We start from the raw sequence: 19,473 nt of genomic DNA, 5'->3' as shown, positions 1-19,473 counted from the left end.
TCTTGTGTTATTCACTCATTCTCATTGCCCTCTCTCTCATTCTCTCTCCCTCTTCTCCTGCTTCTTCTTATCAGCTGATTAGGTGCATTTCCTCATTTAGTTTAACCAACCAGATTTAGGCACAATCTCTATCAGCCAATCACATCTTTGCTGCCAATATTTAAATGTTCTCCTCCCTCTCTCAGCATCCTTGTCATTCATGCTCATCCCACCACTGTCTACTCCATGGGGACATCCTACCCTATTCACGGCTTCTGGACCCCCCTATAAAATACAATGATGTCACTATGGGAATGATGAGTAAACATTGTTATAATAGCCAAAGACTTTTCAGATTGAACATGTTATAGTGCACATAACAATGTTAACAATACAAATTTAAAACATTAATCATTAATCTGCGGTTTGAACTTGAAACACACTTTTCTTTTGTTCATCGTCACACAACCTCAAGGACAGAGAGGGAAGTAAGCTTGACCGTGTTGTTTTGGTATATGATCACATAGCCAAGCCTTCGCGATGCTTTATCATCCGTGTTATCACTATGCTGCATGTTTCCTGGTATCAGGCATTTAAATGCTTCTTTCAGATAACGCTACGCCCCTTATCATCAGTGCTACTGTGTATTGAATTTGTAAAACGTTAATGCTTTCTTTCCTACATACATATTTGTAGGATTAGCTAAGACTCCATTTTTGAAGGTCCATGTCTTGCTCTGCTTTTGTTACATGTTCTGTATGATGAGAGTTACTGTTTGCATTATTTAATGTTTTATTGATAAGTTTTATTGAGTTCAGCTATAAAGATGAGATAATACAACTGGAAGGAGGAGTCTTGTAGATGTTTTATTAGATGCTCAGAGCATGTTAATATAAACTTAATATTGCAAAACTTTAGAATACAGTTGCAAAAATGAGCAATAGATGACGTGTGAAAGAGTCAAATGAAAGCCTGAAATGTTAATAAAACTATAAACTGAAGAACACATTACCAACTACTCATTTAGGTGATGCTGCACATTGTCATCAGTGTTTTCTTGTGTCCTTTATGCCTCCCTGCAAACCAAATCTCTCTCAGGATACTGTAAAGGTTCAAGTTGAAGTTCTGCTGTGAGCACACAACCATTATGAAAATCGCAAAGTACACAAACAAAAGGACGGAGACAGAAAAAAAACTCCCAACAGTCAAAACAGGATCCAGACGACTTATTGCAGCGACACAGAGTAAAATAGCTCTGCTTCCAGCTTCACAATCAAACTTTTCTTTTCTTTCCAGTTTCTTAGCACACTGCTTAATTTGATCCGATCTTTGAGGAAATTGAAAATACTTTGGACACATAGAAATAATGTATGTCACAACAAAACTGTTGTGCCTTTTAGTTTGATCAGATACTGCTACCTATGTGGGAATTTAACTTGCATTAATTTGTTAAGGTCAACAAAGGGCCTTTTAAACCACAGCTTATCAAAAACCAAATGTACTTCCTTAAAACGTGAAAACATGAGGGCAACCTTTGATCTTATGTAAACCACAGATAAAGTCAGCCACTTTGGTTCAACAAATAAAGAAAGCAGGTTTAGACATTAATGATTTGCCATTGCCATAACTAATAGGGCTGGCCAGACTTCAAGGCAATGTCTCACTCATGTGACTTTCATATAATCCTAAACGATCTATTTTTTATTATTAGTATTGCCTATTAAAGCAGGGTTATTTATGGAATTTCTACATTTTATTATGAGCAACAGAAATAAGTGTATTTGATAAAACTAAAAGGCATAACATTTAGTTTTGAAACACATAATTTCTGTGCCCAAGAAAAAAAATGTAGGTATCTGCATACATATTCAATCATTGCTGCTCACACAGTTGAAGGAAACACTTTGACCGATTCTGGTTTGGCTCAATGGCCACTGTCTATCTGACTCCAATTTTGGTCAATTCACCTTGCACTTTTAAGTTTTAGGTATTTTAGGTGTACTCAGGATTTGCTCAGTTAAGTTATAACAAGCTTTAGGGAAAATGATATTGCACTGCAGGTAATCATACGCGTATGGTTCAGAATTCCATCCAGACTCACCATGTCCAACAACACAGTCTTTCTGGATCTGACCCCGGACCCCTCCTTCAGCCATGGCCGCTAAACAGTTGGAGACATAGACTAATCTACATTATATGGTTTAATAAAGTCATCTTACACATGCCAAACCAGAGGAGGGAACAAGGCCGTCCCAGAGCTACAGGACATTATATTCTAATACAATATTTTTTTTCTACAAGTAAAGAAAATCAGTAATATTAATCCAATAATAAAATATGTAATGATGAAACAGCGCATGCTTCCAAGATTTCTGTGTGATGTTCTATGTTTACATCTAATCAACAACTACTGTCTCCACCTAGTGGTGGGAAATGTGTCCTGTGACCGGAAGTGACGCAATGATTAAAAAACGTGCAGCGCTTTCTGAAAGAAATAAGTGGAAAGGTCTAATTATGTTGTATTTTAAATAATAAATAAGGTAACGTTATTTACGCAACTACTAGAGCAAGTCGGACGTATTTGGACCGCATTTAACAAAGAGAAGTCAATATAGGTAAGCGGTTTTCTGCTTTGGCCGCTAGTTAGTTAGCTGGCTGGCTAGCGGCTAACTAGCTAGCTAGCCTCAGAAGGAGTCTTTAGCTACATTAACGTCAAGCTGTTCAGGCTAGCCTACTTAGCCTCCGATGTTAGCTTTTGTCAGTCAGTAAAAACGCTGTTTATTTAACGCTAGTATCTTTAGTGTAGCTAGTAGATACAAGAACAGACGTTTTGACCGTGCGAAGTATGTTTTCACAGTTTGTGTTAACGTTAGCAAATCGAGTAGCAAATGTTAGAGCACCATTACGTCGTCAGAACTTTATGTAAAATTATCATTTGGAAACTTTAACGTTACTATTTTTACTATAACTGTTACTTTTATACTATTTATTTATAACATATACACACACACTGAACCTTTTTACATGCAGATTAATATTTTGCACATTAATGTACTATTTCTATTCTATATTTATGTTATGTATGACTGTTGCTGTACTTTGCTCTATTGTTTGTTGTTTACTCTGTTTTCATATGTGTATTGTGCATCAAACACACCAAGTTAAAGTCCATGCAAGTGAGAACTTAGTTTGGCATCTCATTTGATCATTTTAATGAACTAACTGTTAGCTAGCTTGTGTCTGTGAGTCGCCACTTTTGTGACATCAGCACAAGTCAATTTCTGAATACTGAGTTCATTACATCACTCTAATCTCTTTACCACACACTAGCTAGTGATGGCAGCCTCATTACCTCAGAAGCCAGGGATGGCAGGGATGCCCTCTCAGCAGCAGCCCCACCTGCCCCCTAATGCTGCCTCTGCTGCAGGCCAGCAGCCCATGCCCCCCCAGGGGGCCCTGAGGGAGATCTCCCCAGTTTTCCTCTGTCGGATTGGACAGGAGACAGTCCAGGACATTGTCACTCGTACCATGGAGATCTTCCAGATCACACGAGCTACGCAGGTACTGGTTAGCCAGCTAAAGTTAATGTTTTGAAATAGCAGGGAGTGTATACCCCTCTTTTCTATGTGAGATGCTGTTGGGCTTTAGTTTGGTTTCGTTTATTCGAGGGTCACCATTAGCTGTGCCCTTTATTTGCGTTCTGTGTGAAACTACTCGTGACAAATAAAACAGTTTGAACAAATACATCGATGTGCGAAATAATAACAAAAAACGTCCCTGGTGTGTGAAGGTATTTAAGCACAGCTAGTCTCCCTGGGTCCACATTTAAAAACAGTCCGCTCGTGGTGTGAAAGCAAAGCTTTGCATACATTTTCTTACTGTGTACAATCTACTGTTATAGTGATAGACCACATGGCTTACATCTCAGAAAAAATAGATTTTTCTTTTGTGAAGCCTGAGTTTTTATTGACAAAGTGTCAGAGATGTGTGTATTAAAAAATGTTAGCCAGTCTTGTTGTTGCATTCGGCTGAGACTAATCCTTACTTTTTATTAGTTTTATTACTTATTTATACATAGTTTCTGACCGAATATTAGAATTCAGTTCTTTACTGATATCATAGATCCCAATTTTAGTTTAAATTAAACTGTGTAGTCTTTACAGTCTCCTTCCTCTGGTGTCTGTCAGTTTGCATTTGTCCCATCTTTCTTTCTCTCTTACTCATCTGTCTATCTCCTCCTGATCTGTGTCTGTAATTGTCCCTCACTGTGGGACACTCGCTCACTCAGTGTATCACTTACCTCTTCCAGCTTGCCCTTGTCCATTAAACTTTTTTTTTCCATCACCAAAAACTCAAGAGTAAATGAGTAGTATCGGGGCCATGGACTCAAATTGTGTTGTCATGCATTTTTACCCAGGCTTGACCAATCACCATCCACATGTTCTTATATCTAATACACTAGAAAAGGAAGCAGAGTGGGACATTCTGACAGTATTAGCCTTTTACTGAACAGGTCAATTGAAAGAACAACAAGAAAATTCATCATATTAATAACCAACTAGTTTTGATATCTGCAGATTACTGATGAGCGACGCTGTGTGTCTTTGATGTAGCTTCCCAATGGCGTGACCCAGAGCCAGGCGATGTACCAGGACCGCTTTGGGAAGCTCCAGGAACACCTACGGCAGCTCGCCCTGCTGTTCAGAAAGCTGCGGCTCCTGTACGAACGCTGTGTGGAGATGACCTCTGACCTGCAGGAGGGGCCATCAGAGGTGAGGAAGGAGCCCTCTGCCTAGATGATGTTCATTCAGTTTTTTCTTGAAAATATTCTGTGTTTTTTAAAGGAAATAAATTATGAATATTGCTTGAAACAGATTAGGACAACACTGAAAATAAGCTTTACTCTTTCTGTCTTGAGTGTATGCATTTGCAGAATTCCCTGTCGTTTCACACCTAGGTTCTTTCAGGATCAAAACCCAATGCATTCATAGACAGGAGGGGGAAAAACTGATTTATATGTATTCTGTGTCCTCAGCTTCTGCCATATGTTGGAGAGGAGCTGGTTTCTGTCAAAGTGGAGCCCTGCAGTTCTGCTGTCAACCAGGAGAGAAGAGAGGTTCTAGAGGTGCATTTCTGTTTTCCTTTTGTCACAACTATCACACATCATTTCTGCGTTGGAGTAGTGACAGCTAGGCCTCGCTATGTTGTTGTCAGGTTGCAATACAATTAGTAGTTTTCCTGACCTGCAGTAACCCATGCTCTAATAAATAAAATAAATGTTCTAAAGTAATTACAAATTAGTAGAATGTGCCACATATTGCCAGATATTGAAGTGATACTTGGTCTAGCAGCTAGACCAAACAAAATTATCCAGCTAAATCTAAAGATCATTTAAGTCCAACATTGCTGCAACGATTTAAATTGCATCAATGTCCTGTTATTTGGGTGACTCAATATTACTTCTTGGCAGTTTAGACTGACATTTTTTTTTTTTGTGCTATTTGCTCTTAGAAATGCAAGTGGGATTAGAAAGAGCAAGATATTTAGCTGTTTAAAGTCCCCTGCAAACGCCTCTAGGTGGCAGTGCTGGCACAGGATGAGGGAACACCTTGCTGGTGTGGATGGAACACAGAAACCATGCCTAGTGTGCAGCTTAAGTGAAGTTGAAATCCCAGTTGTTTTTGTAAATGTTCGAGACATTATTCTAGCGAGATGAGTTACCAGGCAGCCAGTGACATAATAGTGGAAAGGTTTGCCTAAAGCTGGTAGGCTTGTTTGTTATATTAACAACTTAGTAGCAAAACAGTTAAAAGTATTTTTTTTTTTTTTTTACTCTCAAAATCCTCCAGCAGGTATTATTGTAAATAAGCCTCAATTATTGCTAATGACTTTAGTGAGTAAACTAGGTTCTGTCCTGAATGCTTGTGATTGTAAGAATGGTAAATGACTAAGCTATAAAAGGTGTTTGACTGTGTCGTCCTGCTTTACCTGCAGAAGGTCCGCCAGAAAAACCAGGAGATGAAGGTTCTGATGGATCAGATGAGGAACCTGTTGTGGGACGTCAACGCCATGCTGACGCTCAGGAAATGATTGTTCCACCAGATCCTCTCCCTTTTTAGGAGATACATTCCTCCACAGACGTATGGACTGCTTAATGGCAAAGACCAGGTGAAATAAGGGAATTACTGTTGGATTTGGATTATGGGTCCTTTCACTTTGTGTGTACTTTGTTGACACTTCATCACTGAAACTCACAAGTCACAGAAGAGCTTCTGCTGTTTAGTATGTATAATATTGAAGTTGTTGAGGGGGAGCTATTATTTAGATAGAATCCTGCTTAATGAAAGCTTAAAAAAGCATAACCTGATACACTCCAAGAAATCATTCTCTTTTGTACGTGGCAGCTGACAGCCTAGTTTATGTTTGGAAAGTGCTCTACAAGTATTACTTTGCCAATGTGTTTATTCAAATAAGTTATAAATTCCTGTTTGATACTGTTAAAATTAAAAGTGGAAACCTGTATTGCCTCAGGTAAAAACAAAAAAAAGTGTTATTGATGGTGTTTTTCCCCTGTGCTGACTCAACACCAGACAGACTTGTATTACTTGCAGGTAATTCTTCCAGTAAGCACAGAAGCTGATCTGATGACTATGTTTACAATAGGGACAACTGCCCTAATTATGATTTGTCAGCTGTAAAAACACAGAGTTCAGAATTCAAATCAGCCCCTTGGCAGCTATCTATGTATCTCAGGTGCTTTGTACATAAGTGTGTGTGTTTGTGCATGTGCTTAATGAGATTAGCTTCCTGAGTGCTATACAGTACACCTGTTTACCCTGAGGGGGTTGAGACTTGCTTGCCTGTGAATTTATTTTTGTAAACTGTGGGACAAAAGGTTGGCCTACTGGGTCATTTCTGTTTTCTATAAAATAAACTTTTTTAAAACAAAATTTCTAAACATATACTTTTAAGGCTTCGCAATATGTGCGTCATTGTTTCATTTCCAACCCCGTGGGCCGATGTGGGAATGCATGATCTCCTTCACAATTGAGATTAAATAGAAGTACAGTACATCAAGGCATATCCACCAACACATAATGATGCATATTCTGACACTGACCTTTTGTATTCATCTGTCTTTACACACTAACAGCTCATCCGTGTAGCACTCCTACACATCAATGCATCAAAGACAGTCACAAAAACACTAAGGACATGTGATTGAGCAGCACTTTTGATGGCTGCAATTGTATTTGGAATCATTTTACAGCCAATTTAATCTGCTCAAAGGGTTTTTATTGCTATAAAGATAAAATCTCCATATTATAGCTGTGTAAGACACGCTAATAAACACTGTACACTGCATAAGTTATCAGTGTACCTGATGGGAAAATGTGCTTCTGTTTATTTGAGCTGCATATGTTTACACACTATGAAATGGTCTCAGTAATTTCTGATGAACTGTGGCAATATTAAGTATTCGTATGCTTAGTTGAGAGTGAAATGGAAACAACAAATTAGTCAATTTGCAAAAACTGTTATAACCGATTGTGATACAAGTAATTTTCTTTAGCAAATTGTCACTACCTAGTTCCTGCTTCTCAAATGGCACTATTTGGTGGTCTGTTGGTTTTCTCAGTATTCTGTGAATTTTTCACTATTTCCTGACGTATAGAATAAATGATTTATTGAATAAATGAGAAAATAGTTCAGATTAATCAATGAAAACTGAATTGTTAGTTGCTAGTTCAGACTGAGGCATCTGTTGCACTGATATGTTTTACTCCTTGAGTATCAGTCACCTCTTCTGAAAATAAATCTCCCAGACTGCTTTGAATAGAATGCGTGTGCCAAGTAAAGAAAAAAAAACTACTGTAAGTGCAGCATCGTACCAGAATTTGCATTTATAAATCATTTTATTGGTTTTACAGTTAGCATTTTGATGTGAATTGATCTGTTTCCATGGCAACAGTCCCTGCAAGTAACGATGAGACACCATTTGGTAGATGGAGTGCATGGCACCAATACCAGTCCCTTCTGGCATTAGTTTGAGACATTTTCTGTCTTTTGTCACAGCAATAGCGCTGACATTTGAAGTGTTCAGTGCTCCTTTTTTGCTGTCCAATAGAGATTGCCCTTTCTCAGTGGGAGGCCCAATCACAGGGACTCTTTCAAGGCCCCTAAATGTCCTTCTTTGTGTTCTTACCAGACTCACAGAGGTGGGAGAATCAGTTGAAGCTCTTTTCAAACTTGTATAGGCCCATTCCTCTCTATTTATATGTATACAGTCCACCAGGGTCTGTCTCATGATTATACTTTGTCCATGTCACAAATGGACCACACTGGCCCTTTGTCCACATCCCAGACAGTCCAGAGTATCCCATCGTGACTGTCCACCACTAAGTGGTCCATTTGCCTGTCAAAAAGGGCACTAGACCAGACCTTGATGCTTCCCAGCCTTTCTGTCCATTTTGTCCATCATTTTCATGCTCTTTCCAGGTCTTTGTACTTCTTGCGGAGGACAGACACTTGATCTTTAAAGAGTACAGGGTCCAGGCGAAACTGAGAGTGGACCAGAGGCATGTAGCCAAACCAGTTGGCGAAGGTGTTGACACACTCCTGCCGCTGGTTAAAGTGCTCTGGGTTGGCCCAGGGGACACTTTTTGTACCCTGAGAGGTAGACAGAGACACGATCATCTATCATCCAGTACTGATCTGACATTTGATTCAACAGCATCAATGAAGTACAGCATTGAACACAAGTTTGAAAGACAAAGGGCTACCTACCTGTGGACTGGGCAACTCTTTGTACTGCTTCCTTTGAGCCACTTTGACTGGCGGCAGGTGGGTTACAGCAGAGACCAGGAAGTTCATCAGGATGTCCTCACAGTTGGAGGTGCGATCCACCAGAGTCCGCAGAGACTGGGGCAGGTAGTAGGAGAACAGGTAGTGGTAGTACCTGTGGGGCAGGGAAAGTGTTTCACAGGTATGTGTATAATGACATTAAACATTTGCAAGGATATTCTTAATGAGAGCAAACAGGTTGCAGACATTGGATCAGCGTTATCACTTCCAATAACAATAACATGGAGCTCAGGGGTTCAACTGACAGCGCAAAAACAAGTTAGAAAAATAAAGCACATGAACGCATACAAATTTAAAATAGAAATTTGAAGAAGCATGACGTCAAAGACATGCCAATTACCCAAGTTTCTCAAACAAAAAAAGACAGCAAAAGTTCAGTTATTTTAATGTCTTCCAGGATTTCTACCTCCTGGCCGTTGAGTAGGAGGTTTTTTTAAACCGCATGTAAATGTGTTACCAGGGGTAGGGCGGTCCGAAATCAATACAATCGTTTTTTTTAGTCACATTTGTTTATAAAAAGGCTTCTGGCCACCATTTTTAAAATGATTAACTTCAGGTTCATGGAACAATTAGACATGCTAAAAGTAGTATTTAAAATAACAAAAGCAGTTATCTTCTTACCTCTGGCCTCTATTACACATTGTTCTATTATTCATCTTGCAGGAATATTTTGTCACATGTTACAAGTGTGCAAAACCGGATGTTCTGTCTCACAGTTATCTCTAATCACAATGTCAGTCTCTTAGACAAGCACAGCTAAACATTTATCTAAAAATGTATCGTACAGAATAAAGAGATCTCTGCAAACTAATTTATCATAGGTGGAGGGCAGGCAGCAGCACCTGTTTGGTAACAGACATGGTAGCTTCTACAGAAACGAGTAGATGGTGGGATGTATGTTGATATATATCTGGGCCAAGTTAACCATTTCACCACCAGTGGGATTTGATATTTATAGATAGTGCACAACAAACTCAACCCCTGTGATACAATGCATATGTTCTCTAAAACTTGAGTTTTCAAGACTGGAGATTTTACTAAAGTACTTTTCATTCAGCTGCTAATTACATTACGCATTACATGTATCCGACTTGGCACCCGTGGGTTTTCTCCCACAGTCCAAAGACATGCATGTGGTAATGTTAACTAAATTGCCAGTAGGTGTGAGTAGGAGCGTGGATGGCTGCCTCTAACCCTGTCTGGTGACCTGTCACACATTGTGAAAACATTAAGAGGTAAAATAAAATAAAAAAACAAGCTTTATATAGAGTTTTCAGTCTGCTACAGTGTGTTGGTGTACCTGTGATAGAAGGCAGCTCCAGTCAGGACGATGGAGTAGTCGTTGGTCCATTTGGAGGTGTAGCCCCAGGCGCGCTTCAGGGGATCCCAGAAGTGGCTCCTGGGAGGGTAGCCCACGATCCGTTCAGGGAAGCTCCGCCACACCAAGAAAGCAAAGTTCACCTGCAAGTACATACATGAAACACTTAGATATTGTTGCTACTTTTTCAGGAATATTGATTTTTATGTGTGTGCAGTTCTGCTGTATTTATTACTAACACATGAACACACACCTCACTGGTCAGCAGGACTGTATCCTCGTCCAGACTCAGCACTGCTTCTGTCTCTATGGCAACATGAGGTAGGAACCGACTGGTGGTCTGCGATAGAAGTACAATAGTAAATACCTGGTACTGTAGATTATACAGTATGTTGTCTGGATTGTGTTTAGAGAGATTATGAGAATAAGTGAGAGATGATGTTACAGTAAATCATGTTGAGTGAATCACTATAGATTTAAAAAAATAAATAAATAAAAAAGACAGTGAAAGGGAGACAGAGAGGAAATGTTAAGGATGAGTGACATTTATGAAACAGAATGCCACACGGATCGGTGGGCATGTCAGATATACATGGTTAGAAAGACAGAGAAAAATTGACATCAAGGAGAATGACCAGAGAAATGCAGAAACAGAGACTGAAAGAAAGAAAGATACATAAACTGACTGAGCGACTGACAGTTTGTCATGCTGTCGCTCAAGTGTCAGCGTGACTGGCTTTGGCTCTCACCTTCCTCCTGCCGTCTGTCACAGTGAGGGGGACGGGCATGGGAGGCCATTTGCTCCGAATAGGTGGCGGCTTCTCGCTGTTCCAGAGAATGATGATCTGGAAGCGGCAGGGGAATGGAGGTTTACACAACACATACAGAGATAGATGAATTAGACTGATTACAAATGGCTGCCAACATTGATCAACCAGCAGGGGCTATTTGTGGCTACATTATATTTAATTCTCTACCTGCGAGCAGTATTTTGACTTGGAGACCACCTGAAGCAGCTTCATGATTGGCTGAGACTGGGAGACCAATGGGGAAACAGCATGGATGACAGCAGTGAACTCTTGACCTGGACTGACCCCTGAACAAGGTTAGGAAAAATATAAGGGTAAGAGAGAGTCCTACCTAGGTGCTCTTTGGTACAAGAAACATGTAAAAGTGTATCTGAGTAATTCCATCAAGGATCATCAGGAAAATTTAAAGCTGCCGTGTATAGGGTTTGAAAATTCACATGCATTGCGCCCCCTACAGAGGGTATCAAAAAAGCATTGTGCTAGAGAGCAATAGACTGCATCAAATTTAGCCAGGATTGTCCAAATTTGAAAACAAAAACGAATGCTATCAGAATTAGCTAAACAATGTCACATTGATGCAGGGCTCTCAAGTGTCATGCATTGAGCGTGACAGTCACTCATTTTGGTCTTTTGTCACACACTTCCGCCACACATTGTATTTCTCATGCGGAAAAACTATAACTATAATAAGATATTTAATATGCCGCAGCGCCCAAAATTTCTCTGGCCACCCTGCTCTCACTTTGGAACCGGCAGGAATCCAGTTGAGCCTGCCACTTATCAGCCCATCAAAAAAAAGAAAGGGGCTACACAATAGCCAATCAGATTTTAACACTATTGTATCTGAGTAAGACACAACAACCAACGAAAAAAAAAGCATATCCTGGAATTGTTCTGCTACATTGTTCTGCTACACAATTCAGCTACAACATCTTCCGGGAAAGTTTTGTTCACCCACAGAGGAAACCGCTGGAGCTCCGAGCATCGCTTAGAGCACAGCGCAAGTCAGCTCCTGTTTTACTGTTACAACAAATTCACAACTTGTTTGACACAAACAATAACAACTTGAACAATTATTACTAACAACAAAAACAGAAATTATAATATTATTAATGAAACAGCCCCATTCAACCCGCTCCCCCTTTGACCCTCTGACGGGGGGGGGGGATGTCAATCTTACCTGTCTTCAAAACTTGAGAGCCCTGTTAATGTGCACTGAGTGGCTTTAAATCCATTTAAATAATAATCCATATTTCTATCGTATTAGAGCATGACTGCAAAATTCAAACTATCACAGACAAAGACTTCAGTACATTTTAATTATGACTAGCTGGTTGAGTGTCACTTGCTCATCTCTACCTCCACAGCTCTGAAATACTAGTTTCATCAACATCCCTGATATGCAGTCGGGATTTGCATGTTGTGGAGACTCTTTTGAATTAAGAGTGTGTTTACCTAATCCCAGGTAGTAGAAAGGGAAATGTGCGAGGTGAGTGGAGTACTCTGGTAGGACCAGCAGACCTCCTGGCAGGGAGTTCCACATGTACTTGTTCCTCGATATGTGAGAAAACACACGATCCTTAATGATCTGCAGAGGGAAAAAGGACAAAGTTGGATAAGGGTTGCAATGCGCGAAGCAGAGAGAACATGTTCACTTTGTGTTGTAAAGTGGCTGTTGTGCTCATCTAGCATAAGCCTGCACCAGATTCATTCCCTCTAAGCCGGTGGATGAGAGTCTTGGAGCTTAATGTAAACTCTACTGCAATTCAGGACCTGACACACTTGTATTTGCATATTAAAGCAACTTTGAATGAAATGCTTTGTGTACTTCCCATTTAACACCAACAGGAGGTGTCCACACAGCAACACCAGCATGTAGTCGCTCAGAAGCCCTCTGCCTCTCTGACCTCAGGCTGACTGCACAGCTGTCTCCCATGGGGAGAGGTTCCCCCCTGCATGCTGTATGTTTATAAGCAGCTTATCACCAACCTCCAGAACCTCTTCTTTATTATCTCTAGCATAAATCCCCAGCAGCAAATACATCAGAGACTGCTAGACTTGCCTTTATAAACATCAGAATGCAAAGCCTTCCACTCACTTTGATTTCTTCAGATTTCAGAGGGGTTAAATATGTGGTTTCCCCACATTTCCTTATGTGCTAAAATTTGACACTGGCAGTGTGTGGCAAACTGCTCATATTAGGAGGTTGTTTTTTATTTTCATGTCTCGTCTAACCCTTGGGCTAACCTTCAAATGACATTCTCTTAGCTGCAGCAACTACCTTTGAAGTGCATCTCTTAAGACGGAAGTCTAAAACTAAAAACGGACAGGGAAAGATATATGTATGAGCAAAACTGGATGCTAGATCTGAACAGGGAAAATAACCTAAGCAGCGCTGTGTTTCTGCTTCATATTGCAATGACTCTTTCAAAAGATATACCCATAGCGCTGAAGGCACATGTCTCAAAGTCTGAGACAGAAACTGGCAGGTTGCGACTGATATTTGCAATGTAATGACATATCATTTCTATACATTAGGGGATTTCTCAGTTCAGGCGCACCTGATGTGGAAAGCTTTGAAATGTTCGAGACCTAGAGTACAATCAGAGCTGTGATAGTGAAAGAGTTGAAATGTAGAGCATTGGCCAACCCCATAATCATAATGATAGAAGGGTGGTTTGATTCAAATGTGAAAAGCCTTTCTGAAAGCGGACTGATGATAGTACACGGCCAGTGAACCGCAGAGAGGTAGCAACTATGGCTGTGTGTTCAAAAGAAAATGTGCTTACAGCAGTGGCTTCTTTTTGTAGATGTTTTCACTGGATGTTGCTGCACATTCCTCAACTTCCCTGAATTGTGTGGTAGCAGAAGTCCTAGTGGGTCTAAGGTAAGATGTGGTATGATGCTGTCAAAGTTGTACTGATAGATTACTAGAGACGAGCATTTGAAACCGTTCATGAGTTCAGTTTTAGTTAACTTTGACAGACCGTCTCAACAGTGCAATAGTGACATTGCAGCTATTTAGCAGTTTTTTTTGACTGTTCAGAAACAAGGGTGCTACAGAAGAAAGGCATTCTAAAGCCATCAAAGATCTGGCAGAAAAAGTGGAAAAAGATATCTTCTGGTTGTGGTTGAGGAGGAAGGCGAAGAGTCGGGGGCCAGATAACACCTAGGGGTGCTGGGAGAAATCCCTCCGCCATCAGCAGACACACTGGGAGTAAAGGAGCAAAACGTCTGTGAGGGTGGTCCCCAGCTGATGACCCGTTAAAGTCTGGTGCAGGTGTTTGATCTGTCTACCCCAGAAGGCTTCACTAGAGGTCTGTTCTCCAAGACACCGGTGGAGGTGCGTCAGGTAGTAATGCCCTGCAGGTAGACCAGCAACCTGTATCTCAAACTGAACTTCCCCCTTTCCAATAAGTAATTTTTGATGGAAATAATGTACGATCCTATGATAAGGAATGACCTGCTTGGGCGAGAAATGGCACAGCACAGAACAAAATAGCGCTAGCATGTTGCCAGCTGGCTAGCATCTTAGAGGTTAGCTGATCAGCTACAGTAGTTTACCAACTAGCCATGCAAGTAGTCACTGCCTCACCGAGCTTCTAGAGCCACATAAAGCCTGGACTTTCTGTGACGGGTCTTTATTGCCGAGTGTGTGTTAAGGCTGACCTCCAGTGTGGTGAGGACTATCTTGTCAACAGAGGAAAAGTAGGCTTCCCACAGCATCTGGGTCCTCTGTCTGAGGGCTAGCACTCTCTCATTCCCCACTGCTCTCACTGTGGATGGCACCTGAAGACAAAAGATGAGAAGAGTAAAACATCCAGACAGGGAAAAAAAATTAAAGAAGAAGAACAGAGAAACCCTTTACTTTGTGTGTTGTTTTTAAAGCAAGGTGTGTCTCTTAAAATAGACTATAAAAGAGAAAAAGAAGGAAATAGCATTTAAGTGATCAAAATTGTGTAAATCAAACTGAGTTGCTTAATTTGGCAACCCCCCCAAAAAAAAAACATTTGACACAGAGCTGATTTGGGGTGTGTTGTTCAGATAATTAGACATTAATTAGTAAAGACCACATTTGGGGGTTTCAAGCGAATCACCAAAATTGATTTATTCACTTAGCGAGTTAAGCTCAGCGGCTCAATGCAAGTGGAAGAAAGCCATGTTGAACCGAGAAAAGTGGGAGCAGTTGACTCCTTTAAACCCTTTGGTCTTCACACAGCTAACACATTTTCTAATGAGCACCAGTTAAAGAAGCCGAGAGGCCACTAAATCTCTTTTTCTCTGTAGTTCTTTTAAATTCTTGTCCTTGTTTTTTTAACCTTTCAGTTTCTATTCACATACCTTCCTTCCTCTACATTTTACTACTTCACCTCTCTCCCACTTTCTCTTTCTCCCCCTCCTTCCGGCTTTATCCCTTTCTTTAGAACATCTAAAGGACGGCCTCACTACACCGTTGTCTTCACTTTGTCTGAAGTGTCTGCCCTCACTCAACCTTTTTCTGCACAAACTTCACACTCCTTAACCTCAGATCACAAGCCGTGTGAATATTTGTGTGCATATTATATAGTTTTGCAGGTGGATTTAGTGCCACTGATGAGGTCAACTCATTCAGTCACATTCTGCCCTGATTTGAAAATGTCTCTCCTGCTCTGAGCTCTCAGGGGCTTGTTCCTGGTCCTTTAGCTGAATGCAAATTCATGTCCTCTATTGGTGGAAATCAATGAAGAGGAGACATGATGTATTTTGTCTGAGGGAGAGAGATAAAGGTTGTAGCTGAGAGTGAGCCGGCTTTGCTTGCTCATTGTGTTTGTTTGTGTGTCTGTGTGGGACGAGACACATACACACAGGATGAGAGAGCGAGTGCTTTTGAATTGAAACTGGTTTAAGGTCTCTACTATGGGTGTTCAATCTCAAAGGGATCTAACCTGTACCTGTTTGATACAGGTAATGGAGAGTGTCTTTCACTTTCACTTATGTTACTCAATGCAATCTCTCACTCAGCATTTCTTTCTTTCATTGGTCTCTCTGGAAAAAAATGAAGTGGTCTCCTGTGGTTAACTTTCCATAATCTTAGACAAATCACCATCCACTACAGTAGTTAAATCCTTTGGGAGCACACAAACCTACACATCAACATTTTATCACTTTATTTATTTTTAATTTTTTTTATTTTATTTTTACACACTGTCCAATGACTATCAATTTTTTTGACATATTATTCTATGATTTTTTATCAGTTTGCCTCAGTTGGTAGCATTGCGGCAACTAGCCCCAGAAAATGGGCAAGACTCTGACCCAGGTTTGATGCCCAGTCTTGGCAGGCTCTTTTCATTACTTTAGTTCCACATACAATACTATGACTTTTTTCGACATAATATCCCTTTACTGTTATCAACATAAATTCTTTGGTGGCACATGGGCTCAGTGGTTTGCACTTTTGCCAACAAGACACCACCAAGTAATCTCTGCAGATTCTAACCCAGATTCAATACCCAGTCCAGGCTGGCCCCTTTCATGAGGTTATTTTCGACATACAATACTATGACTTTTTAATGGCTTTTTCCACATACTATACTATGACTTTTTGTCAGTTTTTTTCAACATAATGTACTATGACTTCTGTCGACATACATACTGAGTTTTTATTACTTTTTGCAACATGCTATACTATGACTTCATCACTTTTTTCAAACGTACTATACTAGGACTTTTGTCAATATACTATAAAAATATTTGTCCCTTTTTTCGACATGAGACTATGACTTTTTATCACTTTTTTAATAATACTTTACTATTACTTTTTTATCACTTTTTATCAGGGCTGTAGTCAAGCAACCACCTTTTTTGAGTCCAAGACCAGGACTAGTTGGGACCAAGTCAAAAACAAGTCCAAATAGGTTTGAGTCCAAGTCAAGACCGAGTTCAGGACAGAAAAAAACAACTCAGTGCTGAGAAATTCCTGGTGATTTCTAACACCAAATTGTATTATGGCAGAATTGGCTGACATGTTTGTTTGTTACAGTGTGTGTGAATCAAAGAAAATAAATGGCAATAATGTTAGCAGGGCAAGCGGATGCAGGGTGTACGAAGATAATCTAGTGTGTGATTGGTTATCAGGTGGCTAGTGTTTCATTTTCCCCCAAGGGCACGCAGATGCAGGGCGTGCCATCCAAGACCGGACTTATCCTTATCACAGTCTTGTTTTTATTGACATACAGTACATATTACTGATTTCAACATGAAAGATTTTGTGGCACACTGGCTCAATGGTTTGTACTGATGCCATCAGCAAACCAGCAAGTACTAACTGCAGAGATGTGACCCATATTTAATAACCAGTCCAGGCTGCCCCCTTTCAAGATGTTTTTTCTCGATATAATGGTATGACTTATTTTTCTTGATTTAATACACTTTGACTTTTAAATGGCTTTTTTTGACAGGCTGCTTAGCAAAAGCAGCACATTTGCACATAAACAGTTTAAACAGTTTCAATCCTCAGTATTTACACAGGGGTGGTTCAGGCACTGTATTTAGTGTAGGTTATTGAGTTTTGGCAGCACAAGAAGCATAAAAAATATGCTTCAGGTCATGGTTCAACGTAGGTAGGGCCAATGTAGACAACTATTTACTGTATTGATTGAAAAGCGTAGTGTAGCTCTAGCTCACCGGTGCGTCCCTTCAACACCCTAAAGGTAAATCCGGCTATCAAGATGTCCTAGTCGTGTGTCTGTGTTAGTGTGCACCTGCAAATAAGCGTGAACAAATATTTAAGTGTGTTACCTGTAGTAGTAATCGCTCATCTCCCTCAATGACTGCCTGGTTCCACTGTATGACATCAGAGAAAGGCAGCTCCCAACCGTTACTTAGGAGCACTGGGATACACGCTGCCTGAAAACACAAACACAAATTTAGAAAGTCTTAGGGAGACAGTGACACTGATAATCCAACTGATAACATGTAGAGCACACTGAAGAACCCATAGACGTATCAGCTGCAGTTTGACTGGGTTCGTCACTTGGTGTAGTATGTCATGTTTTAACACAACATGACATACTACAGCTGCATGAATATGATACAATCTGTATGAGTTCAGTTCCAGCTGATTGGCGGTGTGATATCCCAGATAGCAGACAATATATTCAATACCTTTGTGTGTAAATGTACACTACCGGTCAAAAGTTTGGGGTCACTCACAAATTTCCATTGCACTCCATTGTAGACAGAATCCCAGCTGAGATCAGTTGCATGTTTTTTAACCAGGGCACAGAGTTTTCAGATTACATTATGTGCTGACATAATTACAAAAGAGTTTGCCAATGTTTTTCTAGTTAGTTTTTTAAAATGATATCAGATAGTAAACAGAATGTGCCTTTGGAACATTGGGTGAATGGTTGCTTATAATGGGCAGTAGTATGCATATAAAATCAGCCCACCCCTCAGATCAGCTGGTATTCTGTCTATAATGGAGAGGAATAAAAATTTGTATGTGAACCCAAACTTTTGACCGGTAGTGTATGTGCAGTTAAGTGTGTATGTCCCTGTAAGGTGGCTGTAGGGTTGCTCAATTATTATTTTGGTCAATATTGAAATCACCATTATTTAACACGATTACTCATTGACTTTTGGACAAATGTAGCAATTTTTGAATTTAAATACAGTGAAACAGTTAAAACACCTTGAACTGTGAAATTTCCCTCAATACTTTTCCTTTTATATTTTTTTTCACCCAGTACACAAACAAAGACAAAATAAGAATTTACTTGCAAAACATAATGTGTAAAATAATCGGTTTGTTTTTTCCCAATTCCTCAGTTTTTCAGTTGCGAACCAAAATCATGATTATGATTAAAATTTCAAATAATTGCACAGCCCCACTGGAAAGAGTAAAACGCCTATCTCTCCTTTCCAAGGAAGCCGTGGAGGTTTGTTAAAAACAAACACAGATGTGGCTGATAGGGCGGACTTTTTGTGTACTAATTAGGTACGGCCACTGAGGGGACATGTAGCCAGGGAGGGGGTAAAGAGAGGGATAAAGGGATGAGAGAACAAGAAGGAACAGGTTGCTACGTAGAGGCATCATGCTTTAATAAAGTTGATTTTTGATGTTGCCTTATCATTTGTTCACTGACAGGTTTTTGATGTTCCATTTTTTTTGCTAACAGAGCCCTCTTTTTGTCTCCCCCCATCATCTGTCCTCCTTTTTTCCATTTCTCTACACTGCATTCTCATCCCATCCTGCTCTCCTCCGCTTTCTACTCACTGTGTTCTGGAGTGTTGATAGGTCTGGGTGCTATTTATTTCTCTTACTTTTTTTCTCCTAATTTAACCACCAGATAACAGCAGCAGTAGTAGCTGAAATTGGTGGAGATCAAACGCTCTGTCTGGCCCACCCAGGCACCCAAGCTTCTGCATTTCATCTAAGAATAAACCTGCTGAAGGACACCCAAACAAATAGGGGGACTTGTATGTGTGTGTGTGTGTGTGTGTGTGTGTGTGTGTGTG

The 19,473-nt window shown here is 40.2% G+C and overlaps 2 protein-coding genes across 7 annotated transcripts in view; one reads left to right on the top strand and one right to left on the bottom strand.

Annotated features, from left to right (window-relative positions):
- Nucleotides 1-2,413: 2,413 nt before the first annotated feature.
- zgc:114119 (Mediator of RNA polymerase II transcription subunit 30-like) lies at nucleotides 2,414-6,923 on the top strand. 3 transcript variants are annotated; one of them, XM_032534765.1, is made up of 5 exons: nucleotides 2,414-2,594; nucleotides 3,314-3,540; nucleotides 4,593-4,751; nucleotides 5,015-5,104; nucleotides 5,941-6,923. In XM_032534765.1, exons 2-5 carry the CDS (start codon nucleotides 3,316-3,318, stop codon nucleotides 6,067-6,069), a joined length of 603 nt encoding a protein of 200 aa, XP_032390656.1. In that variant the 5' UTR covers nucleotides 2,414-2,594; nucleotides 3,314-3,315; the 3' UTR covers nucleotides 6,070-6,923. The 3 variants fall into 3 exon arrangements, with proteins under 3 accessions (XP_032390656.1, XP_032390657.1, XP_032390655.1); XM_032534766.1 differs by having other exon boundaries at nucleotides 3,310-3,540; nucleotides 5,974-6,923; XM_032534764.1 differs by having other exon boundaries at nucleotides 3,310-3,540.
- Nucleotides 6,924-7,852: 929 nt separating this feature from the next.
- Nucleotides 7,853-19,473, bottom strand: part of ext1c (exostoses (multiple) 1c) — an 81,528-nt gene continuing 69,907 nt past the window's right edge. For all 4 annotated transcript variants that reach the window (XM_032534754.1, XM_032534753.1, XM_032534755.1 and 1 more), the window contains exons 4-12: nucleotides 17,752-17,859; nucleotides 14,641-14,760; nucleotides 12,427-12,559; nucleotides 11,140-11,258; nucleotides 10,912-11,007; nucleotides 10,416-10,502; nucleotides 10,145-10,305; nucleotides 8,767-8,938; nucleotides 7,853-8,649 (exon numbers count right to left, since the gene is read on the bottom strand). In XM_032534754.1, coding sequence (XP_032390645.1) covers nucleotides 8,464-8,649; nucleotides 8,767-8,938; nucleotides 10,145-10,305; nucleotides 10,416-10,502; nucleotides 10,912-11,007; nucleotides 11,140-11,258; nucleotides 12,427-12,559; nucleotides 14,641-14,760; nucleotides 17,752-17,859 — 1,182 coding nt within the window. In that variant the 3' untranslated portion in view covers nucleotides 7,853-8,463. The remainder of the gene's footprint in view (nucleotides 8,650-8,766; nucleotides 8,939-10,144; nucleotides 10,306-10,415; nucleotides 10,503-10,911; nucleotides 11,008-11,139; nucleotides 11,259-12,426; nucleotides 12,560-14,640; nucleotides 14,761-17,751; nucleotides 17,860-19,473) is intronic.

Source organism: Etheostoma spectabile, chromosome 14 (genome assembly GCF_008692095.1).
Source record: "Etheostoma spectabile isolate EspeVRDwgs_2016 chromosome 14, UIUC_Espe_1.0, whole genome shotgun sequence".
Lineage (NCBI taxonomy): Eukaryota > Metazoa > Chordata > Actinopteri > Perciformes > Percidae > Etheostoma > Etheostoma spectabile.
The sequence above is the reverse complement of the archived record's forward strand: the minus strand, read 5'-3'. Positions and strand labels throughout refer to the sequence as shown.

Coding starts and splice junctions, on each gene's coding strand:
- zgc:114119 (XM_032534765.1), top strand. CDS start 3,316: ATGGCAGCCTCATTACCTCAGAAGCCAGGGATGGCAGGGATGCCCTCT. Junction 3,541..4,592: donor AGATCACACGAGCTACGCAG/GTACTGGTTAGC, acceptor TCTTTGATGTAG/CTTCCCAATGGCGTGACCCA. Junction 4,752..5,014: donor TGCAGGAGGGGCCATCAGAG/GTGAGGAAGGAG, acceptor CTGTGTCCTCAG/CTTCTGCCATATGTTGGAGA.